The sequence below is a fragment of the Podarcis muralis genome, chromosome 2 (assembly GCF_964188315.1).
Source record: "Podarcis muralis chromosome 2, rPodMur119.hap1.1, whole genome shotgun sequence".
Classification (NCBI taxonomy): Eukaryota; Metazoa; Chordata; class Lepidosauria; order Squamata; family Lacertidae; genus Podarcis; species Podarcis muralis.
Genome location: NC_135656.1, coordinates 120,754,610 through 120,780,136, shown reverse-complemented (window position 1 = coordinate 120,780,136; position 25,527 = coordinate 120,754,610). Strand labels below are relative to the sequence as shown.

The 25,527-nt window shown below is 46.3% G+C and overlaps 3 protein-coding genes across 3 annotated transcripts; all 3 read right to left on the bottom strand.

Annotated features, from left to right (window-relative positions):
• Nucleotide 1: 1 nt before the first annotated feature.
• On the bottom strand, nt 2-7,307 carry LOC144327065 (uncharacterized). The gene is made up of 3 exons (XM_077925280.1): nt 7,121-7,307; nt 1,001-2,657; nt 2-214 (listed from the first exon to the last, which is right to left on the bottom strand). Exons 2-3 carry the CDS (start codon nt 2,606-2,608, stop codon nt 2-4), a joined length of 1,821 nt encoding a protein of 606 aa, XP_077781406.1. The 5' UTR covers nt 2,609-2,657; nt 7,121-7,307.
• Nucleotides 7,308-14,524: 7,217 nt separating this feature from the next.
• Nucleotides 14,525-17,887, bottom strand: LOC114590228 (zinc finger protein 2-like). The gene is made up of 4 exons (XM_077923381.1): nt 17,765-17,887; nt 17,533-17,659; nt 16,209-16,298; nt 14,525-15,257 (listed from the first exon to the last, which is right to left on the bottom strand). The coding sequence occupies exons 1-4, from the start codon at nt 17,837-17,839 to the stop codon at nt 14,680-14,682; spliced, it is 870 nt and encodes a 289-aa protein (XP_077779507.1). The 5' UTR covers nt 17,840-17,887; the 3' UTR covers nt 14,525-14,679.
• Nucleotides 17,888-17,983: 96 nt separating this feature from the next.
• LOC144327064 (uncharacterized) lies at nt 17,984-25,311 on the bottom strand. Its single transcript, XM_077925279.1, has 3 exons — nt 25,231-25,311; nt 18,894-20,559; nt 17,984-18,115 (listed from the first exon to the last, which is right to left on the bottom strand). The coding sequence occupies exons 2-3, from the start codon at nt 20,508-20,510 to the stop codon at nt 17,984-17,986; spliced, it is 1,749 nt and encodes a 582-aa protein (XP_077781405.1). The 5' UTR covers nt 20,511-20,559; nt 25,231-25,311.
• Nucleotides 25,312-25,527: the final 216 nt, after the last annotated feature.

Below are 25,527 nucleotides of genomic sequence, written 5' to 3'. Positions count from 1 at the left end.
TTTAGGCTCCGTAATTTAACCGCAGGATCCAGGCATATTCAAGAGATGGAGAGACTATGTTGAAGCCTGCTCCGTTATGGTCCTTACCCAGACAGGTGGTGTCCATGCCAGCCTCCTGCTTGATCTCCCTGAACAACGGCCTCTCGGTGGCATCTGGCAGGGTGTTCTCTGCCTCCATGAAACGTGAGGTTGCTTTGGATGACATCTCCTGCGCCTGAGATAGGGACCCATGCAAGAAAGTGGAGGGGGGGAGAGAGACAGGAAACAGGTCAGGCAAAGGCCAGGGGTGCCATTAAATAATGCAAGATGAATAAATGTTCAAGTATTAAGTTATTATTACCGTATTGGCCCGTATATAAGCCGCACTTTCCCCCCAAATTCCGACCGTGAAAAGTTAAAAGTGCAGCTTATATTCATGACCTTACACAAATTATCCAGTATGCAGCCAGGAGTACAGCAAAGTGGTGCCTGCCCCACGCGTAGTCCCCCATCCTCTCCCCCAAGGCCATGGAGAAAGCGAGGAAGGGAGCAGCTTATATTCGGGCCAATACGGTATCATCATCATTATTAATAATTATTATTATTTAACCTCCCTTTCACTCTAAGGTCCCTGGGCAGGTTGCAGCATTAAAACACAATACTAAAAACAATTCAAAAATTGGATTCATAGAAGGCGAGTCCTAAAGGCATACACCTCAAAAGCCAGGGCAAAAATGAGCGTCATCAGCATTCGCTGGAAGCCGTATAATGTAGGTACCAGATGTGCCTCTGTGGGGAAGGAGTGCCACAGCTTAGGGGCCACCACAGAGAAGGCCTTCTGCCACCCACCAAACCTCTGAGGGTGCAGGACTACCAAGAGGGCCCCATCTGCAGATCTCAGCACCTGAGAGGGTCTAATTTATCAGCTAGAAGATTGATCAGCACTTCGCGAGGCAGTGAATCCAAATGCAAATAAAGGATTTTAGGGCCTCGGAATTACCAGAGCAAAACAGTCTCTCACCTCAGCCTCCTTCTGGTCTTCCGCTTGGCTCATGAGAAAACCTTCAGCCAGGGCCACTGCCTCGGCGCTGGTCTCCGGCCCACAATCTTTGACCCAGCTTTGCATCTCCGGGGGGAGGGCAGCCAGGAACTGCTCCAGGATCACCAGGTCCAGCATCTGAGCCTTGGTGAGTCTCCTCGGCTTCAGCCACTGTTGGCAGAGGCGGTGGAATTGGCTGCAAACCTCTCGGGGCCCCTCGGCCTCCTGGTAGCGGAAATGCCTGAAACGTTGGCGCCGAGCGTCAGAGCCAAGGACGTCCTCCTCGCCCAGGATCTCCTGTGCGGTTCTCTTTGAGGCTGCCACACTGCCCCTCGCCTGGACGACGTGAGGAGCTACCCCTGCTCTTTCCCCTGCGTCAGTTGCCACAGAGCCTAGCTCTTCCATCTTTCCTCCACAGAGCCGGTCATTTGCCTTTTCTTTCTGCCTAGGAGGGAAGGAGCGTGTTGTACTGCTGCTTCTTTCGGCCTTGTCAGCCACATCTCTGTGCCATTTCATGAGGTGGCTGTTCATTGTGGTGGCTCCCACCTGCTGGCAGCCGCTGGGCTTCCCAAGACTAACAGTTTGACTGCAACGGGCCGCAAATTTGCTATTGGCATCCTTGGCGAAGAGTTTCCACACAAAAGATGTTTCCCCACGATGGGCTGATGGTTCCATGTTGGCGGCAACCTTTTGAAGTGGGTTCTTTTGGGGCCTTTTGAAGCCAGAGGCTCCTCCTTCCTTGAGTCCTGGTAGTGCCCTTTCCTTTGCACAGTCCTCCGGTACCAGCATAGTGTTGCCATCCCTGGACTCAAAATCTTGGCTGCTGTTGCTCTCTAGCAAAGGGAATTCCATTGGCTGGCATGCCACACAGGTCGGCGGAGTGGACTGCAATCTAGAACTGCCTGACATGGAGCGAGTGTGAGGCCTGGAGGGTGTCATCTGGCCACTTCCTGCTGGCTTGTTAAGAGCGGAGTGAGATCCCAAAGTACCCGAGACAGACCGAGTTCGAGGCCTGGAAGATGCACTCTTGCCACTTTCTGACGCCTTGTCAAGAACGTCTCTGTGCTTTCGCATCATGTGACTGTGCATTGCCGTGGTTCCCACCAGTTGGCAACCATCAGGCCTCCCAAGGCGAACGGCCCTATGGCAGACACGGCACTGGACCACAAATTTGCTTGTTGTCGTGAAGTATCTCCACACGAAAGAGATCCTCTGCCTTTTTGCTGGTGGCTCCATAGTGGTGGTGTCCTCTGGCTCAAGCGACGTGGAGGAGGACTGTCTTAGGAGGCGCCTGCTTCTACGCAGCTTTGGGACCTCGCCTGGGGTGCTGTTCAGGGGAACCTGGCCACAATGTGCTTCTGCTTGCGCTGGAAGCGGCAAGTTCAGCACGTCAGAACTGGACGGTTCCTTCTCTTCTTCCATGCTGCTCTCCAATGCCAGGACGAAATTCTTATCATCCTCTTGGGAAGGCTCCAGTGGAGATTCTTCCATAGGGTTTTGGGAACCACTCCATGCCTCTTTCATGCTGAACTGTGGTCCCAACCAGTTCCTTTCGTTTGTCCTCTCCATCTTATTCTGCAGGTTGCCCATTCTGCAAGAGGCAGTCACTGTGAAGCAATCCAGCAGAGTCTAGTTTTTTCTGGAGGGAGAGAAAGAGAGAGAGAAATCAATCAATCACTGCTTTTCAATAGAAGCACCCATTGAAATTTAATGGAAGGCAATTTGTATGAGCTTAAATGTGCACTGTAGTTTTTGGATTCATCCAAGTTGCTGGAAGCTCCTTATTTCCCAAGTCAGAACCTGCAGGTTCTGTACTGATCCCCAAGGTCTTTTGGACCTCATAGTGATTGCAACTCACAACAAGGTGCAGATGATTTGCAGAAAAGTTGATTTTATTCTCTGCAAGTTTGTCACTTACTCTTCTCCAAACCATGTGCCCCCCCCACAAATTTTTCCTGTTGCTGCACTTTCTTCCACAAGCAAAAGCCTCACATCAGAAATAGGAAACATGTGTGGTCATGGCACTGTTTCAGAAACTATTGGAAATATAGCATTAATTTATTTCATAGAATTTCTATACCGCTTGGGTTTTTTGTGTGTGCTTTTTAAAAGCCTCAAATCAATTTAAAAAAGATAATACTGTAACATCAAGGGAGGGAACCCCATTGTATTTTGAAACGTTTTTTTGAAAAAACTAAAACTTATTAAAATTCCCTCAACTTCTAAGCCGTAAAAGCGCTTGATCAGAAGGCAAGTAGAGTAGGTGCTACAACACTAAACAAGGCAGGATCTACATTTCTAACCTTCCTTTCACATTACAGAACAGGCAACTGTGGTGTGATTGAAATTTAGAATGGCGTAACATTATTAAATGTCTGGATGTGAAAAAAGAACATTTTTTAAAAACACAGAACTTATAACTCCCATGATCCCTAGTTAGCAGGACCAGTGGTCAGGGATGATGGCTATAATCTAACCAAATAAAACCGATGTCCAAAACATCTGGAGGGCCGAGTTTGCCTATGCCTGTTCTAGCGATCCCAGTTTGGTGTATTACTATGTACCAGGGGCTAGTCAATTACACGGTTCAGGGGCAGTGCGAAAGGATTGCAAAACTTTGGCACCAGTTTGGAGGGGCCCCCAAATTTCAGGGTTTGCAGTTAATGAAGCTCCAGAGCATGTTTTGCAGTGAGTCTGCATATAAGCACCTATTTAGCTACTAAGAGGGCAAATAGCACCAGCACTTTGCAGTGGTGAGGCAGAATATGCTTTTGGGGCTCCTGGGATGCTGTCTTAGGGACCCTGCTCCCCAAAACGTAATGGGTCTACCACCCACTCGCCCCCCTGCAACCCCAGACAACTGCACCCCAGATGAGACTGACCAATGGCCCCTCCCAAAAATATACATAGAACAATTTAAATACAGGTGAGCAAAAAGAGGTGCTAAATTGATGCAGTGTGTGGTAACACCTAAACTTTGGAACTGCCTGTCTATTGACACCAAACAGGCATCCTCGCTGTATTATTCTCAGCACCCACTTAAAACATTTTTGTTTAGGCAAGCCTATCCAGACATTTATTTTTTTAATAAAGAAAGATAAAAATGACTGGTTTTTTTGCAGTACATTTCTAGAGCTAATTTAACTTTACCTCAGAGGAAAACCATTTGTTGAACATCTCTTTTTCTCCCTTAACTTTATGTGTAATGCATTTAGCGGGGGGGGGGGGGGGGGAACAAATTTTTAGAAATTTTCCATTAATTTCTGTAACACACCATGTAATACTGACATGTAGAAGTGTTTCCTTTCTTACTAACTGCCCTGGATTTTAATCCTCTGAATGTTTTCAATATTTGCTTTTAACTACAGTGGTACCTGGGTTTGCAAACAGTCTGGTTTGCATACGTTTTGGATTACAAACACGTCAAACCCCGAAGTGCGTGTCCCAGTTTGCAACCTTTTTTTGGATTACAACCCTTTTTTTATTATTACGAGAGAAAAAATTTGGAGGCCCCATTGGCGAAAGCATGCCTTGGGTTACAACCTGTTTTGGTTTACAAACAGATCTCCGGAACAGATTATGGTTGTAAACCAAGGTACCACTACAAATTTGTTTGTTTTACACACTCGAGCTGTGTACATATTTTGTGTTTACACTTGCACACACAGTCACACATAACCTCCCATTACACAATAAATAATAATAGTGCCAAAGCAATTTGCAACTAACGTAAAAATATGGCGTTGTGCCCAATGCTAGTCCTACTCAGAGTAGGCCCCACAGAAGTTCATAGGTTTCTTAATTTCAGCAGGTTTACTCAGAGGAGACCTGCAGAAATTAAGAAAGCTATGAACTACTTGTTCTTAGTTGGATACAAACTGGAGTAATAAAAATGGACACTGGCATGTTTAAAAGTCAGGATGGGAATATAGTATCATGAGAAGGGTTCATGCCTTTGATGGAGGGGGAGTTGACTATGAAATAGCTCTAAAGGGAGGTGGGAGCAAAGATCTCCCCTGCTTCTAATTGAAAGTTGCCCATTCAGTTTTCTCCCAACGGGATGCAAAAGGGGTTTCTCCGGGTTCAAGGGCAGAACATCAAGGGCAGAACAGCAGGGGACCGGTCCACTGTCCCTCAGACCCTGGGGGGGGAGACTATATTTGGGGGGGGGGAGGGAATGAACGAATTCCTATGCCCCACAAATAACCCAGAGATGCATTTTAAATAAAACTGCACATTCTACTCATGCAAAAATACGCCGATTCCGGGACCGTCCGCGGGCCGCATTTAGAAGGCAATTGGGCCTTAAGTTTGCCTACCCACGTCTTAAGATTTCAAAGAGCAAGAAACGGAGCCTAGATAGGTCGCGTGCATGAGCGAGGGGGGGCCGAGGGCTGTCGTTGTGCAGAGGTTTCCCTGAAGCGTTTCCTTTTCAACCTCACAATCTGTTGCATTTGCATGCATGGGCGCAGCCGGCGGGGGGGGGGGGGGGGGGGCAGCTGCCCGAACAACAAGCAAGAAAAACGCATAGCAAACAAAAATCCTGAATAAGCCCATGAGTGCAGACAAATTTTTCCCCAGGGCTTTCGCCTCCCCGCTTTCCAAACACACATTTTTACAGCTTCTTGCTGCTGTGCCGCTTTGCCCGTCTCCTTCCCGTCCTCTCCCCTGCTTGCTTGCTTGCCTGCCTTCTCCAGCCGGGAGCGCGCAGCAGCAACAGCTCTCGCCTTCCCCTGACTGTAGGCGCGGGAGTCACGGGCAGGCGGTGCGCAATTGCCCCGCGCTCAGGGCTGGAGGAGGCAGGCAAGCAAGGAGGGGAGAGAGCGGGAAGGAAGCCGGATTGATGGGTGCGCGCGCGTCTCCTTCCCGTCCTGCTTGCTTGCCTGCCTTCCCCAGCCGGGAGCGCGCAGCAGCAGCAGCTCTCGCCTTCCCCTGAACTGTAGCCGCGTGAGTCACGGGCAGGCGGTGCGCAATTGCCCCGCGCTCAGAGCTGGAGGAGGCAGGCAAGCAAGCAAGCAAGGGAGAGAGCGGGAAGGAAGCCGGATCGGTGGGTGCGCGCGCGCGGCTATCCCGCGCCTGGGAGCGCACTCTCCGCGCCCCTCGGAGCGCGCCCCCCGCGCCCCTTGGGAACGCGCCTGCCCTGGGCAGCGACGGCATATGCTGCGCCACTGACCCTTCTTGCAATGCAGTCCGCCCCTGGTTCCCCAACGTGCCAAACATCCCTTTTTGGCGACGGCGGTGTCGGGAGAGAGAGAAAAGAGTTTCTGGTTGCCGGCAAAAGTTTTCAGAAAACTCCCCTCTCTGTCCAGGCCCCCAATCCCGCTACTCCCATCTCTATTTGATTTTTAAAGATCGGATCTATCAATTGGGACAGAGCCACACACACTCCGCTTTTCCCCGGAGCAAATCCCTGCTTCAACGGGAGCGCACGCCAAGTTGCCAGACCTCTGGAGGTTTCGCATTACGAAAGGTAGTCGCAGTCATCGAAAGGGCAAGCCGATGCTGTTATTTGCAGAACATAATTTCAAATAACTGCATCGGCTTGCCTTCTGGATGTTTTGGACTGCCTTTCGTAATGCGAAAATATATAGCATTTTACTAGGTTTTATACAGAATAAAAACACACAGTAACAAAAATGAAAAATACAAAAATATACTAAAGCAATATTAAACCGCTCGCCCCCCCGGGATTCCCTGAATCCCGTGACTTTCCTCCCCCCCTCTCCTGGTTCCTTTACCATATTTTTTTCTACTGCATATCTTATTTTTCCTTCAGATTTTCTATAGTGTCCCTAAAATTACAAGTTACAGGTAGGTAGCCGTGTTGGTCTGCCGTAGTCGAAGCAAAATAATAATTAAAAAAATCCTTCCAGTAGCAGCACCTTAGATTCCAACTAAATTTGTTATTACTAAAATTACAAGTGTTCTTAAAATCCTGCCAATGCGTTAACGTGTTTACAGTGCGCAATTGTGTTTTTCAAATCGCCGCTGCAGCCATGTCTCGCTTAAACCCAGCACAACCGAGCGGTTTAAGCTAAATCTGGCTACGTGGGCAATTTGAAGGAAAAAAAGACTTCATAGCAATTGTAAAAAGGAACCAACCTCAGGGTTTTAGGCAGACGATCCTACTCTCTGTAGCCAAAGGGGCGCTGCTGGAAGCCGGACGAAAGATGATTTCCAGTACAGTAATCCGCACGTTCCCCAGAGAAGAAAAGTCAGCGACCTCTCCTCGACCCCGCAAACGCGTGTGAGAAAGCTTTGCAAACTAAGGGTATAAATAGTCACGGCTGCCGAAAAGAAGGGTGGGGTCGTTGCAGGGCAGGAGGCGTGGCGACCTCCCAAGTCGTCGCCCCCTCTCCTACCCCCACCCAACCACGGAATGGGGAGCTTTGACCTTGTTCGGATCAAAGCGGGAGACTTGAGAGAGTTTAACGCCCCAGGCTGGTTTTCAGATCCCGAGCACGCTATTTGAAAAATATGGGCACTGTTTGTTTATTGCATTTATCTAATTCACTTCTCTTTTTTTCCCCCATCCAAGGAGCTTCTTGTAGGGGGGTGAATTAGATGAGCCTTTGGTTCCAACGCTGCAACCCGATGATTCTGTGAATGTCAGTTGCCAGGAATTGCAGATGGGGAGAGGGATGTTGGGCTCAGGTACCATTTGCAGACCGCACTTGGGGGGGGGGTCTGTCTTTATTTTATTTTATTTTATTTTATTTTATTTTATTTTATTTTATTTTATTTTATTTTATTTATTTCCTGCCTTTTCCACCAAGAAGCAAAAAAGTTGGCATGCAGGGCTTTTCACATTTAATCACCAACAACAACCCTGTGAAGTAGGTAGGGCTGAGAGTGAGGATTTGAACCCAGGTCCTGCACTACCCCCTGGCTCTTTCAATCATAGAATCATAGAGTTCTAAGGGGTCACCAAGGGTCATCTAGTCCAACCCACTGCAATGTAGGAATCTCAGCTGTGGTCTAAAAACCACAGAGCCTAGGGCTTGCCGATCAGAAGGTCGGCAGTTTGAATCCCCGCGACGGGGTGAGCTCCCATTGCTTGGTCCCTGCTCCTGCCAACCTAGCAGTTCGAAAGCACGTCAAAGTGCAAGTAGATAAATAGGTACCGCTCCGGCAGGAAGGTAAACGGCGTTTCCGTGCGCTGCTCTGGTTCGCCAGAAGCGGCTTAGTCATGCTGGCCACATGACCCAGAAGCTGTACGCCAGCTCCCTCGGCCAGTAAAGCGAGATGAGCGCCGCAACCCCAGAGCCGGTCACGACTGGACCTAACGGTCAGGGGTCCCTTTACCCTTTACCTTTACAGCTGAAGCATCCATGACAGAGGGCCATTCAGCCTCTGCTTGTAAATCTCCATGGAAGCAATCCACAACGTACCCAGGTAGTCCGCTGTTGAACTGCTCTTACTAAGAATTGCAGAGTTGGAAGGGACCATTAGGGTCATCTAGTCCAACCCACTGCAATGCAGGAATCTTTTGCCCAAGATGGAGCTTGAACCCAAAACCCTGAGATTAAGAGTCTAGAGCCTGGGCAGGCAAACTAAGGCCCGGGGGCTGGATCAGGCCCCATCGCCTTCTAAATCTGGCCTGGGAATCAGCGTGTTTTTACATGAGTAGAATGTGTGCTTTTATTTAAAATGCATCTCTGGGTTATTTGTGGGGCATAGGAATTCATTCATATTCTTTTTCCAAAATATAGTCCGGCCCCCCACAAGGTCTGAGGGACAGGCCCCCTGCTGAAAAAGTTTGCTGACGCCTGGAGCTCTACCAACTAAGCTGAAGTTTAAGTCAGAAGCTTCAGGCACAGTGACTCTGTCACTAAGCATAAAATAGCTCACACAGTGGACAAACCTTAGAATCATATTGTTATTATAGTCATACCTCGGGTTACAGCCGCTTCAGGTTGCGTTTTTTCGGGTTGCAGACCACCGGAACCTGGAAGTACCGGAACAGGTGACTTCCGGGTTTCGGCGGTTGTACATGCGCAGAAGCGCTAAATTGCACTTTGCGCATGCACAGAAGCACCGAAATCAACCCGCGTGTGCACAGATGCTGCTTTGGGAGGTCACTTCCGTGCTGCTATTGCAGCCGTTTGACTTCACCCCTGCAAGCGCACTCCATTGTCTTTCGAGTTAGACGGATGCCAATGACAAACAAACTTAGTTCCTGGTTGTGGGCTTCCACCGTGAAAACTAGATGGGCCACTGGCCTGATCCAGCAGGCATTCCTGCATTTCAGGGGGTTGGACTAGATGACCCCCTGGGGTCTCTTCCAACTCTACAATTCTATGATTCTTCCTACCTTCTTATGTGTGTTTGTGCTTCTGATGTTTGTTTGTATATTTATTGCCTCTGTTCATACAATTTCTCAGGAAGGTGATTTATTTGCATGAAAAATAAATAATTGCAAATTCCACAAAGAAATAATAATAATAATAATAATAATAATAATAATAATAATAATAATAATACATGAATAATGGAATGTCACCATCAGTTCACATTATGGATACAGTAAGCATAAATACAAGCCCTCTAAGATGCCCATATATGCACCTACATGAAATTGACCTCTATATTAAATATTTCCAAATGCAGCCAGGTCAGTGAAAAATGCCCTTGTTTATTTAATGTGTGTGTTGAATAAATATTCTCTGTTAACATTCCTTTACAAAACTAAAAGGAAATATTTCATTTCAATTTTTAATTTGTATACCTCTACACTGATGTATAAAAGGCAGTCTGTAAGCCCCAGAAATGGTAAAATGATTCATCTCTCAAATTCTCAAATTCTCAATTTAGATACTGCTTGTCCGACACAAAAACCTCACAGAGTGGTTTACAAGAAGAATAAAATAATCTTCTTATGACCTGTAGCACCTGGAGTGTTGAAACTTCAAACACACCCTGCCTTGCAGAGGGTAGAAAGAATCTTCAGTTATATCCAGACACACTCCTGACTAAACTTAAAAGAAAAAAATATTCCTTCCAGTAGGAGCTACTGGAAGGAATATTTTTTTGTTTTGACTATGGCAGACCAACACGGCTACCTATCTGTAAACTTAAAAGGACATCCCAGGTTGGCAAAAGCTGTGAGGCTATGGCTGTGAAACTGAACTAATCCAATTAATCACTAACCTGACCCCTGGGGGTCTGGATGGCAACAAGTCTTTGACTTTGAGGGCAGAAAAGTAGGTCACCAGCCTCACCTTCATCTGCTTATCAATGGGGAATGCCCTGGGCAATTACCTGGCTTGATGGGCTTCATTTGCAAATGTAAAAGGGGTGGGGTGGAGAGGAAAGAAGCCAAGGCTGGCAAAACCTATGTAATCTATATGCATGTATCTACAGTAGCAATTATAATTATTCAACCACCCACTGAAAATCAAGTTGATTATCAACATTTACAGACTTTCAGCTGTTTGCAACGAGGAAATAAACAAATGCAATGGAAATGGCTCAACACAAGGGATGCTTCAAGTGGTTCCCGCAAATTCAGCTGAAATTGCAATTTATATATGCAATGTCTTATATATATATATCACACAGAATTACAGAACTGCAGAGTTGAAAGGGCTGCAAAGGATCGCGTTCTGATTCCTGCATTGCAGGAAACTTTATTTCAGAAATCTTATATACCCCTGGATTGTAAACAGCAGAGAACTCTCTGTCTCATCTTTATCAAATTATATACAAGGGACACCAGGTGTCCTTTCCTAATGTGGAAGCAATCTTGCAGCTATTTCTTAGCCCTATGGTCACTAGCTGCTCAGGAGAGAGGATTTTTTTCAAGACTCAAAAGAATTAAAAATGAATTAAGGGCCACAATGTCTCAAGAAAGGGTGTCCGCACTGAGCATTCTGTACAAACTTAGACAAACAAATTTTGATGAAGTTTTGGATGATTTTCCTATGAGGAAGGCTAGCAGGGGGAAACATTTTAGCCTTACTGCATTTGATGGTTGTAGTTTACTTCTTACTTACTGTATTTGATGGTTGTAGTTTACGTATTTTAAAACTTTTTAATGACAACGTAAAGTAAATTCTAAAAGTGCCACACTGTCAGGTAATCATGAACATATTATTTACATATTATTTACACTTCCCAGGCAATATTTGTAAACTCAATGTGTGTTTTTTTAAAAAAAGAATAACATTACAACTTCATTTTCCTAAAAAATAATGCTTCCACAAAAGGTGTACAAAGTTCAGTTACTGCAAAAGTTTTTCAGTGTTAATTTTATGCATTATTTTAAAATCACCATGGTGTTTAACAATAACATCTTATGTCCTTTGGAGGAGTAATTGAGAATTGCAGAATTTTAAATACCCTTGAGCATCCTTGTCTTCATTCAGTTCTGTTTATAACACTCTTTCATTTTCTTTTAGCTGTGAGGGTGGGGAGGGGCCTCACAAGTGGAGCAGCCCAGGGCCTCTCTTCTTCTAAATCCAGCCCTGATTAACTGATTGCTTTATCTCTAGTAGCTAACCTTTCATCATGTGATGAAAGTATTTCAGGCACCAAAGGTGTTTCCCCCCCCCCCAAGCCGGTGCCTTCCATGGTGCTGCTCATCTTTTAATCAGGTGGGGTAGGATTTTTTTTAACCAATTTTATTTTTTTTATTTTTCAATTAGATTTATATGCCATCTCTCATCAAAAGATCTCAGGGCAGTTCTGGGATAAAATGAAAATAAAAGCAAACTATAAATACAAGATCCATAAAGAAGGCTGATCGCCGAAGAATTGATGCTTTTGAATTAGGGTGCTGGAGAAGACTCTTGAGAGTCCCATGGACTGCAAGAAGATCAAACCTCTCCATTCTGAAGGAAATCAGCCCTGATTGCTCACTGGAAGGACAGATCGTGAAGCTGAGGCTCCAATACTTTGGCCACCTCATGAGAAGAGAAGACTCCCTGGAAAAGTCCCTGATGCTGGGAAAGATGGAGGGCGCAAGGAGAAGGGGGCGACAGAGGACGAGATGGTTGGACAGTGTTGTCGAAGCTACCAGCATGAATTTGACCAAACTGCGGGAGGCAGTGGAAGACAGGAGTGCCTGGCGTGCTCTGGTCCATGGGGTCACGAAGAGTCCTAAACGACTAAGCAACTAAACAACAACAAATAAATACAAGATAAAAGCATGGATGTTGCCGGATGAGCATTTTAGATGTTTTTAATTATCTGGTTTTATCTGTTTTAGTTTATCTGGTTAGGTTGCTCTGAGACTCTTTTTTTCCCACTGAGAAAAAGTGTCTGACAAATGCAGTAAATATAATAACCACCCCAAAATGGAGTGATTACATTTAAAATGGTTTTGATCCAGCAACTGAGAGATAGGAGTGTCGGTAACAGGGAATCCTGAAGACCAAGGGCAAGGTTTCCAGGAGATAAGGAAGCTCAAAGGGGAAGGGATGGAGAAGGAAGGGATGTCCTTCTCTTCTGAAGGGCAAGAGAATGTGTTGTAAGAGAATGTAGCCTGTGGACCGTCTCGCCAGAGTGGTGCATGCTCTGGTTATCTCCCGCTTGGACTACCGCAATGCGCTGTACGTAGGGCTACCTTGAAGGTGACCCGGAAACTACAACTAATCCAGAATGCGGCAGCTAGACTGGTGACTGGGAGTGGCTGCCGAGATCATATAACACAATCCCCCACCCAAAAAAATTTTGTTTCATTTAAAAAAACCGTTTATTTGCAAATTCAACAGATAAAAAATAACCTTATATAACAAATACAAATAGTAACAAAATAAGAATACAAACAACACATTATATACATAGTGCTCATCACATTAAGGACTCTGCTAGGCTGATAAAGAAAGTGTTGTGTATGCAATATAACACTGCCACCAGATGGCGCTGTGGAGTCCCATCTTTCCCTCCCGGATTTCCCTGTTTAAATTTACAACACGTTTAATTGAAACTCTTCTTTGATGTGTTCAAATCCAGTCTAGATATCCAAAAGGCATCCGCACAAAACTGGCATCTCCAAGACCTATTTTCAAATGTCGCCAAGGCAACGCAAAAGGTCGTTATTTATCAAAATGTGTGTGCTATGTACAAAACTAAGTAGAAAGAGCTCAATGTGTTGCATTTGTGGTTTAGTAGGCTCGCCTTTCTGCACTGCTACACATGAGGCAGCCCAGGAGCCGCAGAAACGATGAAAAACCTTACATCCTACCGCAATGCAATGCCAGTAAGGGAAAACGTGACTCTAGAAATAAACAAGTCAATCAAAGTGCTGTCCAATAGTTCCTTTCAAACACAACGGGACAGTGATAAATGAATATTCAAAAGTATCGTAGCTCCAGGCTGGTGCAAATCCTATGTGGTTGTTCTGTATTTTGGTGGGAAGGTGGGTTTTTGCTACAAAATACAAAACACCACCCATGTTCTTTGGGGGAACCCAGTGGCTGTGATTACAACAGGACTGTAATAAATGAATATTCAAAAGTATCAAAGTCACGAGCTGTTGGAGTACAACTCCCCAAAGCCCCAGGCTGGCGCAAATCCTATGTGGCTGTGATGCATGCAGCCGATGAGAATTGTAGTCCAAAACATCTGGAGGGCACCAGATTGTGAAGGTTGCTGTAGTTATTCATGTGCTTTCTCCTGAAAGGATACCAGAATATCCAAGCTCTCCTGGCATTCTTTGCTACGACCTAAAGCGGTCTGCTCTGAAGGATGCTCATCTCAAACTCATCTCCTGTGTGGATTCTTGAATGCAATTCATGGCTCTTAGCCAGGAATAGGCAAACTCGGCCCTCCAGATGTTTTGGGACTACAACTCCCATCATCCCTAGTTAACAGGACCAGTGGTCAGGGATGATGGGAATTGTAGTCCCAAAACAGCTGGAGGGCCGAGTTTGCCTACGCCTGCTCTTAGCTGTGGAGTTTCTCCCAAGTGCAAGTTTTGTAATGCGAATTAACATTACAAATTTTTGTAATGCGAATTAACATTACGGTCGTTATTTATCAAAATGTGTGTGCTGTGTATAAAACTAAGCAGAAATAGCTCATTGCATTGCATTTGTGGTTTAGTAGGCTTGCCTGCTACACATGAGGCAGCCCAGGAGCCACAGAAACGATGAAAAACCTCACATCCTACCGCAATGCAATGCCAGTAAGAGAAAACGTGACTCTAGAAATAAACAAGTCAATCAAAGTGCTGTCCAATAGTTCCTTTCAAATACAACAGGACTGTAATAAATGAATATTCAAAAGTATCGTAGCTCCAGGTTGGTGCAAATCCTATGTGGTTGTTCTGTATTTTGGTGGGAAGGTGGATTTTTGCTACAAAAGACAAAACACCACCCATGTTCTTTGGGGGAACCCAGTGGCTGTGATGCACGCGGCCGATGAGAATTGTAGTCCAAAACATTTGGAGGGCACCAGATTGTGAAGGTTGCTGTAGTTATTCATGTGCTTTCTCTTGAAGGGATACCAGAATATCCACGCTCCACTATCCACGCATAGGCAAACTTGGCCCCCCAGGTATTTTGGAACTACAACTCCCATCATCCCTAGTTAACAGGACCAGTGGTCAGGGATGATGGGAAGTGTAGTCCCAAAACAGCTGGAGGGCCGTTGAGTTTCTCCCAAGTGCAAGTTTTGTAATGCGAATTAACGTATGCATTCCACCAAAACCTCGATGTTTATAAAGTGCGTTCACCTCCGTGAATTCTCTGGTGAAGTTTAAGGCTTGATCTGTGACGGAAACTCTTCTCACACTGGGAACATTGATACGGCTTCTCCCCTGTGTGGATTCTGTGGTGCCTGTTGAGGTTTCCGCTCCAGCCGAAGCTCTTTCCGCACTCGAAGCATTTGTACGGCTTCTCCCCTGTGTGAATTCTTTTATGCACTCGCAGGTACGTGCTCTGAACAAAGCTCTTTCCACACTCTGAGCATTTATAGGGCTTTGTGCCAACATGGAATCCCTGGTCTGAGCTGCGAGAGAATGGCTTCCTGTTCTCTGAATATTCATGTGGTTTTTCTCCCATGTGGATTCTCTGATGTTTAGTAAGATTCAGCCAGCCAATGAAACCCTTTCCACACTCTGAGCACATCAACAGCCTCTCTCCATTCTCCATATTACTTTTGTTTCCCGCATGACGTTCTGCCAGTATTGAAACTTCACGGAAGCCAGTCCCTTCAGAAGTCAAGCGCTTCTTCTGCTTTTGTTCAGTTTTCTTACTTTGAGGACGGTTTTCTTCATCACTATCACTCCCATCACCTGAAAGAATCGAGAGAGAAATCAGGAACAGGTCCTCAAATCAGGAAGGAAACTCAATGAAATCAAAGAAAGCAGAAAATATTAAGTGGGGAGGCAGATCCCTTTCAATTCCATCAAACAGCCTCTGATGGTGAAAAGGAAATAATAACTGATACTGTTGCACATGCCACATAATATGTTCCGCATTTTGGGGAAATTGATATTTTAGTATGGCAGTCTCTATACTTCGGAACTCCCTGCATATTGTGCCTTCACTGTGCTCTTTTTGGTGCCTGCTAAAAATGTTTTTGCTCAGGCAAGTCTACCCAGATATCTACAATACTGATGTGTTTGTAGTTTATTACCATTTTTAATTATTTGAATTTACCCTTGGTTTCTGTTTTAACTCTGAAGCACAACCCAAATCCTGCAAGGAAATAGCTGTAGTTCGATGATACAACATGTGCCTTGCTTTGAGGTTTTTCTATAATCAAGTGCTAAGTATTTTTGTGCGTGAAATAAGTAGCATAAATTATTAGCATTAGTAAATCTATTACGCACCCTCTGCCAGCAGGTCCTGGGGTGGTTTACAACAATCTAAAATTTTTAGTTTTAAAAAGAATTTTAAAAATTACAGTCCTGGGAAAGGGGAAGGCTCTCAAAACATGTCTCAGGTCTCAAGGCCAGGGTAGAGAGCTACCTCTTCGGCATTCAGTTACAGGTAAGAGAAAACAGGTAAGCTTTTATAAAGACTTTCTTAAACTGAGGGGAGCCCCCGTTGTATATCTTTCAGAAGTGAATTCCAGAGTGCAGGAGACACTACTAAAAGGGTCCTGCCTGCCTCTGGTGCCCACCAGTTTAATTAAGGAGGGCATGGGGGTCTGGTCACACAGAAATAAAAATGTCTGCCAGGTGTCTTCATAGCTTGCTAGGCCAAAAATGCAGGGAGTCCCATCTCAATTAAGCACCTACCTGCTAATTTCTCCTCCTCTTCAGAGCCCTCAGTGAATGCATTCTCCCATTCTTTCTGCAAAGCGATGTCAGATCTGGAAACTGGTAGTCCTTTTTTGAGAGAAAGAAGATATTATTATTTATTCAATTTATATACTGCCCTTTATCAGGGCGGTGTACAACGTTAAAACACATTACGCAGCATCAATGACAAAAACATAATAAAGAGCATTCTGACAGACAACCTAATTAGAATAATAGTCCCCACACTTTTACAGGTCATAGATTATTTAATCGCCATAGGCCTGGGTAATGGTATAATGCTGCCTTAAATGTATAGCTTGGATGGGGCCAGAGCTTATTTAACTGACTATTTATTTATTTGATTTTTTTTATTTGCACTTTCATAGCATATATCAACGCAGCTCGTGGCATAAATTCAATTAAATCAGTCAATAAATATCTGTAAAATGGTAAGCCAGTAAGCTTACTGGGAAATGATATATAATCAATTGAAGAGGATGTTCAAAATAACCTTTCTTAAAAAAAACACAACAAAAAACCCTTCTCTTTTGGGAATTTAGCGACAGAACTACCTAAATTGTATAGAAATTTATTTATGTATGCGACTACAATAGCAAGGATGCAAAAACTTATGGACTATGCATTAATGGTGAAATTTACCGGAAGAATAAGAAATCAAGATAAACTTTTTATAAAAGAATGGAAATGACTTAGTGAATATTTACAGATAAATTGCAAACAGATAAAAACATTGGCAGGATTACTGCAATAACCTGCAGTTTCATTCGAGTTTATATTTAAAGTAGATAATTAAATGAGCAAATTAAATGTGTTTGGATATGCAGAAGATATTAAAAAAATAAATTTAAGGAACTGCAGAAGGGGTGGGGGGCGGAGGAAGCCAAACTTTGAAATGTTAAAACGATTGTGAAATTAATGAAATGTATGAATTTGAAAAGTATAAATAAACTTTAAAATAATGAAAATTAATATCTGTAAAACGTGTTTACAAACATCAGTAAAACAGCAACAGATACTAGCTGGCTGAAGGGGAGGGGAAATCCATATTGTAAAGATGAGACTAAAAAGTAAAGTTTTTAAGAGACGCATAGCTGTCAACGTTTCCCTTTTTTAAAGGGAAATTCCCTTATTCCGAATAGGATTCCTCACAAGAAAAGGGAAAAGTTGACAGCTATGTAGACGTCTGAAAGAAGGCCCTGTCACACGCCGTGACGTTTCCCACAATGCACTGCCGCATACAAAGAGCAGCAACTATTCCTGCTTTCAGGATCTAGCAGCCAAAACCAAGGAGGAGCCTTACCTAGAAATACCAGACTCGCATAATTCTCCTCCATGACTTCTTTGTGCAGCGCTCTCTGCTCCGGATCCAGCAGAGCCCATTCATCCTCTTTAAAATGCACTGCCACCTCCTCAAGGGACACGGGAGCCTGAAAGGAGGATGTCCCATCAAATCCCACACCTCTCGCTGGGTCTGAAAAAGGAACCTGGGAGGTTCCCTGCCCGTCTCCCCAAGGATTCTGTCCACCCCATACCTGTTCCAACTGAGCAGAAGCCATTTCCAGTCCACCACAAAGAGGAGGAGGCCTAGAAGGAACCTCTGGGGCCATCTCGCTGTCTCCAAACGTTGTTCGACATCCTATGGGGAAGACAAAGAAAATGGGGAGGCGTTTTAGGCTCCGTAATTTAACCACAGGATCCAGGCATGGTCAAGAGAAGGAGAGGCTATCTTGAAGCCTGCTCCGTTATGGTCCTTACCCAGACAGGTGGTTCCCCATGTCAGCCTCCTGCTTGATCTCCCTGAAGAGCGGCCTCTCGGTGGCACCTGGGAGGGTGTTCTCTGCCTCCATGAAACGTGAGGTTGCTGTGGATGGCATCTCCTGCGCCTGAGATAGGAACCCATGCAAGAAAGTGGAGGGGGGGAGGGAGAGACAGGAAACAGGTCAGGCAAAGGCCAGGGGTGCCATTAAATAACGCAAGATGAATAAATGTTCAAGTTATGATTACCGTATTGGCCCGTATATAAGCCGCACTTTCCCCCCAAATTCCGACCGTGAAAAGTTAAAGTGCAGCTTATATTCACAACCTTACAAAAATTATCCAGTATGCAGCCAGGAGCACAGCAAAGTGGTGCCTGTCCCACGCGTAGTCCCATGTCCTCTCCCCCAAGGCCGGGAAGGGAGAAAGCGAGGAAGGGAGCGGCTTATATTCGGGCCAATACGGTATCATCATCATTAATAATTATTATTTACCCTCCCTTTCACTCTAAGGTCCCAGGGCAGGTTGCAGCAGTAAAACACAATACTAAAAACAATTCAAAAATTGGATTCATAGAAGGCGAGTCCTAAAGGCATACACCTCAAAAGCCAGGGCAAAAATGAGCGTCATCAGCATTCGCTGGAAGCCGTATAATGTAGGTACCAGATGTGCCTCTGTGGGGAAGGAGTGCCACAGCTTAGGGGCCACCACAGAGAAGGCCTTCTGCCACCCACCAAACCTCTGAGGGTGCAGGACTACCAAGAGGGCCCCATCTGCAGATCTCAGCACCTGAGAGGGTCTAATTTATCAGCTAGAAGATTGATCAGCACTTCGCGAGGCAGTGAATCCAAATGCAAATAAAGGATTTTAGGGCCTCGGAATTACCAGAGCAAAACAGTCTCTCACCTCAGCCTCCTTCTGGTCTTCCACTTGGCTCATGAGAAAACCTTCAGCCAGGGCCACTGCCTCGGCGCTGGTCTCCGGCCCACAATCTTTGACCCAGCTTTGCATCTCCGGGGGGAGGGCAGCAAGGAACTGCTCCAGGATCACCAGGTCCAGCATCTGAGCCTTGGTGAGTCTCCTCGGCTTCAGCCACTGTTGGCAGAGGCGGTGGAATTGGCTGCAAACCTCTCGGGGCCCCTCGGCCTCCTGGTAGCGGAAATGCCTGAAACGTTGGCGCCGAGCATCAGAGCCAAGGACGTCCTCCTCAACCAGGATCTCCTGTGCGGTTCTCTTTGAGGCTGCCACACTGCCCCTCGCCTGGACGACGTGAGGAGCTACCCCTGCTCTTTCCCCTGCGTCAGTTGCCACAGAGCCTAGCTCTTCCATCTGTCCTCCACAGAGCCGGTCATTTGCCTTTTCTTTCTGCCTAGGAGGGAAGGAGCGTGTTGTATTGCTGCTTCTTTTGGCCTTGTCAGCCACATCTCTGTGCCATTTCATGAGGTGACTGTGCATTGTGGTGGTTCCCATCTGCTGGCAGCCGCTGGGCTTCCCAAGACTAACAGTTTGACTGCAACGGGCCGCAAATTTGCTATTGGCATCCTTGGCGAAGAGTTTCCACACAAAAGACGTTTCCCCACGATGGGCTGATGGTTCCATGTTGGCGGCAACCTTTTGAAGTGGGTTCTTTTGGGGCCTTTTGAAGCCAGAGGCTCCTCCTTCCTTGAGTCCTGGTAGTGCCCTTTCCTTTGCACAGTCCTCCGGTACCAGCATAGTGTTGCCATCCCTGGACTCAAAATCTTGGCTGCTGTTGCTCTCTAGCAAAGGGAATTCCATTGGCTGGCATGCCACACAGGTCAGCGGAGTGGACTGCAATCTAGAACTGCCTGACATGGAGCGAGTGTGAGGCCTGGAGGGTGTCATCTGGCCACTTCCTGCTGGCTTGTTAAGAGCGGAGTGAGATCCCAAAGTACCCGAGACAGACCGGGTTCGAGGCCTGGAAGATGCAGTCTTGCCACTTTTTGACGCCTTCTCAAGGACGTCCCTGTGCTTTCTCATCATGTGACTGTGCATTGCAGTGGTTCCCACCAGTTGGCAACCATCAGGCCTCCCAAGGCGAACAGCCCTATGGCAGACACGGCACTGGACCACAAATTTGCTTGTTGTCGTGAAGTATCTCCACACAAAAGAGATCCTCTGCCTTTTTGCTGGTGGCTCCATAGTGGTGGTGTCCTCTGGCTCAAGGGAGGAGGACTGTCTTAGGAGACGCCTGCTTCTACGCAACTTTGGGACCTCGCCTGGGGTGCTGTTCAGGGGAACCTGGACACAATGTGCTTCTGCTTGCGCTGGAAGTGGCAAGTTCAGCACGTCAGAACTGGACGGTTCCTTCTCTTCCTCCATGCTGCTCTCCAATGCCAGAACGAAATTCTTATCATCCAACTCAAAAAGATCCTCTTGGGAAGGCTCCAGTGGAGATACTTCCATAGGGTTTTGGGAACCACTCCATGCCTCTTTTATGCTGAACTGTGGTCCCAACCAGTTCCTTTCGTTTGTCCTCTCCATCTTATTCTGCAGGTTGCCCATTGTGCAAGAGGCAGTCACTGTGAAGCAATCCAGCAGAGTCTAGTTTTTTCTGGTGGGAGAGAAAGAGAGAGAGAAATCAATCAATCACTGCTTTTCAATAGAAGCACCCATTGAAATTTAATGGAAGGCAATTTGTATGAGCTTAAATGTGCACTGTAGTTTTTGGATTCATCCAAGTTGCTGGAAACTCCTTATTTCCCAAGTCAGAACCTGCAGGTTCTGTACTGATCCCCAAGGTCTTTTGGACCTCATAGTGATTGCAACTCACAACAAGGTGCAGATGATTTGCAGAAAAGTTGATTTTATTCTCTGCAAGTTTGTCACTTACTCTTCTCCAAACCATGTGTTTCCCCCCCCCCCACACACAAATTTTTCCTGTTGCTGCACTTCCTTCCACAAGCAAAAGCCTCACATCAGAAATAGGAAACATGTGTGGTCATGGCACTGTTTCAGAAACTATTGGAAATATAGCATTAATTTATTTCATAGAATTTCTATACCGCTTGGGTTTTTTGTGTGTGCTTTTTAAAAGCCTCAAATCAATTAAAAAAAGATAATACTGTAACATCAAGGGAGGGAACCCCATTGTATTTTGAAACATTTTTTTGAAAAAACTAAAACTTATTAAAATTCCCTCAACTTCTAAGCCGTAAAAGCGGTTGATCAGAAGGCAAGTAGAGTAGGTGCTACAACACTAAACAAGGCAGGATCTACATTTCTAACCTTCCTTTCACATTACAGAACAGGCAACTGTGGGGTGATTGAAATTTAGAATGGCATAACATTATTAAATGTCTGGATGTGAAAAAAGAACATTTTTTAAAAACACAGAACTTATAACTCCCATGATCCCTAGTTAGCAGGACCAGTGGTCAGGGATGATGGCTATAATCTAACCAAATAAAACCGATGTCCAAAACATCTGGAGGGCCGAGTTTGCCTATGCCTGTTCTAGCGATCCCAGTTTGATGTATTACTATGAACCAGGGGCAAGTCAATTACAAGGTTCAGGGGCAGTGCGAAAGGATTGCAAAACTTTGGCACCAGTTTGGAGGGGCCCCCAAATTTCAGGGTTTGCAGTTAATGAAGCTCCAGAGCATGTTTTGCAGTGAGTCTGCGTATAAGCACCTATTTAGCTACTAAGAGGGCAAATAGCACCAGCACTTTGCAGTGGTGAGGCAGAAGTCGCTTTTGGGGTGCTGGGGCTCCTGGGATGCTGTCTTAGGGACCCTGCTCCCCAAAACGTAATGGGTCTACCACCCAGTCGCCCCCCTGCAACCCCAGACAACTGCACCCCAGATGAGACTGACCAATGGCCTCTCCCAAAAATATACATAGAACAATTTAAATACAGGTGAGCAAAAAGAGGTGCTAAATTGATGCAGCGTGTGGTAACACCTAAAATTTGGAACTGCCTGTCTATTGACATCAAACAGGCATCCTCGCTGTATTATTCTCAGCACCCACTTAAAACATTTTTGTTTAGGCAAGCCTATCCAGACATTTATTTTTTTAATAAAGAAAGATAAAAATGACTGGTTTTTTTGCAGTACATTTCTAGAGCTAATTTAACTTTACCTCAGAAAAAAACCATTTGTTGAACATCTCTTTTTCTCCCTTAACTTTATGTGTAATGCATTTAGCGGGGGGGGGGGGGCAACAAATTTTTAGAAATTTTCCATTAATTTCTGTAACACACCATGTAATCCTGACATGTAGAAGTGTTTCCTTTCTTACTAACTGCCCTGGATTTTAATCTTCTGAATGTTTTCAATATTTGCTTTTAACTACAGTGGTACCTGGGTCTGCAAACAGTCTGGTTTGCATACGTTTTGGATTACAAACACATCAAACCCAGAAGTGCGTGTCCCAGTTTGCAACCCTTTTTTGGATTACAACCCTTTTTTTATTATTACGAGAGAAAAAAATTGGAGGCCCCATTGGCGAAAGCATGCCTTGGGTTACAACCTGTTTTGGTTTACAAACAGATCTCCGGAACAGATTATGGTTGTAAACCAAGGTACCACTACAAGTTTGTTTGTTTTACACACTCGAGCTGCGTATATATTTTGTGTTTACACTTGCACACACAGCCACACATAACCTCCCATTACACAATAAATAATAATAGTGCCAAAGCAATTTGCAACTAACGTAAAAATATGGCGTTGTGCCCAATGCTAGTCCTACTCAGAGTAGGCCCCACAGAAGTTCATAGGTTTCTTAATTTCAGCAGGTTTACTCAGAGGAGACCTGCAGAAATTAAGAAAGCTATGAACTACTTGTTCTTAGTTGGATACAAACTGGAGTAATAAAAATGGACACTGGCATGTTTAAAAGTCAGGATGGGAATATAGTATCATGAGAAGGGTTCATGCCTTTGATGGAGGGGGAGTTGACTATGAAATAGCTCTAAAGGGAGGTGGGAGCAAAGATCTTCCCTGCTTCTGATTGAAAGTTGCCCATTCAGTTTTCTCCCAACGGGATGCAAAAGGGGTTTCCAAGGGCAGAACATCTTAAGAGCAAACCTTTTCAGCAGGGGACCGGACCACTGTCCCTCAGACCCTGGGGGGAGACTATATTTGGGGGGGGGGGGATGAACGAATTCCTATGCCCCACAAATAACCCAGAGATGCATTTTAAATAAAACTGCACATTCTATTCATGCAAAAATACGCCGATTCCGGGACCGTCCGCGGGCCGCATTTAAAAGGCAATTGGGCCTTAAGTTTGCCTACCCATGTCTTGAGATTTCAAAGAGCGAGAAACGGAGCCTAGATAGGTGGCGTGCATGAGCGAGGGGGGGCCGAAGGGCTGTCGTTGTGCAGAGGTTTCCCTGAAGCGTTTCCTTTTCAACCTCACAATCTGTTGCATTTGCATGCATGGGCGCAGCCGGCGTGGGGGGGGGGGGGCAGCTGCCCGAACCCAAGCAAGAAAAACGCATAGCAAACAAAAATCCTGAATAAGCCCGTGATTGCAGACAAATTTTTCCCCAGGGCTTTCGCCTCCCCGCTTTCCAAACACACATTTTTACAGCTTCTTGCTGCTGTGCCGCTTTGCCCGTCTCCTTCCCGTCCTCTCCCCCGCTCACTAGCCTGCCTTCTCCAGCCGGGAGCGCGCAGCAGCAGCAGCTCTCGCCTTCCCCTGACTGTAGGCGCGGGAGTCACGGGCAGGCGGTGCGCAATTGCCCCGCGCTCAGGGATGGAGGAGGCAAGGCAAGCAAGCAGGGGAGAGAGCGGGAAGGAAGCCGGATTGATGGGTGCGCGCGCGTCTCCTTCCCGTCCTGCTTGCTTGCCTGCCTTCCCCAGCCGGGAGCGCGCAGCAGCAGCAGCTCTCGCCTTCCCCTGACTGTAGGCGCGGGAGTCACGGGCAGGCGGTGCGCAATTGCCCCGCGCTCAGGGATGGAGGAGGCAAGGCAAGCAAGCAGGGGAGAGAGCGGGAAGGAAGCCGGATTGATGGGTGCGCGCGCGTCTCCTTCCCGTCCTGCTTGCTTGCCTGCCTTCCCCAGCCGGGAGCGCGCAGCAGCAGCAGCTCTCGCCTTCCCCTGGCTGTAGGCGCGGGAGTCACGGGCAGGCGGTGCGTAATTGCCCCGCGCTCAGGGCTGGAGGAGGCATGCAAGCAAGCAAGCAGGGGAGAGAGCGGGAAGGAAGCCGGATCGCTGGGTGCGCGCGCGCGGCTATCCCGCGCCTGGGAGCGCACTCTCCGCGCCCCTCGGAGCGCGCCCCCCGCGCCCCTTGGGAACGCGCCTGCCCTGGGCAGCGACGGCATATGCTGCGCCACTGACCCTTCTTGCAATGCAGTCCGCCCCTGGTTCCCCAACGTGCCAAACATCCCCTTTTGGCGACGGCGGTGTCGGGAGAGAGAGAAAAGAGTTTCTGGTTGCCGGCAAAAGTTTTCAGAAAACTCCCCTCTCTGTCCAGGCCCCCAATCCCGCTACTCCCATCTCTATTTGATTTTTAAAGATCGGATCTATCAATTGGGACAGAGCCACACACACTCCGCTTTTCCCCGGAGCAAATCCCTGCGTCAACGGGAGCGCACGCCAAGTTGCTAGACCTCTGGAGGTTTCGCATTACGAAAGGTAGTCGCAATCATCGAAAGGGCAAGCCGATGGTGTTATTTGCAGAACATAATTTCAAATAACTGCATCGGCTTGCCCTCTGGATGTTTTGGACTGCCTTTCGTAATGCGAAAATATATAACATTTTACTAGGTTTTATACAAATATCACAAGAATAAAAACGCACAGTAACAAAAGTGAAAAATACAAAAATATACTAAAGCAATATTAAACCGCCCGCCGCCCCCGGGATTCCCTGAATCCCGTGACTTTCCTCCACCACCACCCCTCCTGGTTCCTTTACCATATTTTTTTCTACTGCATATCTTATTTTTCCTTCAGATTTTCTATAGTGTCCCTAAAAAAAGGTAGGTAGCCGTGTTGGTCTGCCGTAGTCGAAGCAAAATGATAATAAAAAAAATCCTTCCAGTAGTAGCACCTTAGAGACCAACTAAATTTGTTCTTACTAAAATTACAAGAGTTCTTAAAACCCTGCCAATGCGGTAACGTGTTTACAGTGCGCAATTGTGTTTCTCAAATCGCCGCTGCAGCCATGTGTCGCTTAAACCCAGCACAACCGAGCGGTTTAAGCTAAATTTGGCTGCGTGGGCAATTTGAAAAGGAAAAAAGACTTCATAGCAATTGTAAAAAGGAACCAACCTCAGGGTTTTAGGCAGACGATCCTGCTCTCTGTAGCCAAAGGGGCGCTGCTGGAAACTGGACGAAAGATGATTTCCAGTAATCCACACGTTCCCCAGAGAAGAAAAGACAGCGACCTCTCCTCGACCCCGCAAACGCGTGTGAGAAAGCTTTGCAAACGAAGGGTATAAATAGTCACGGCTGCCGAAAAGAAGGGTGGGGTCGTTGCAGGGCAGGAGGCGTGGCGACCTCCCAAGTCGTCGTCCCCTCTCCTACCCCCACCCCCAACCACGGAATGGAGAGCTTTGACCTTGTTCG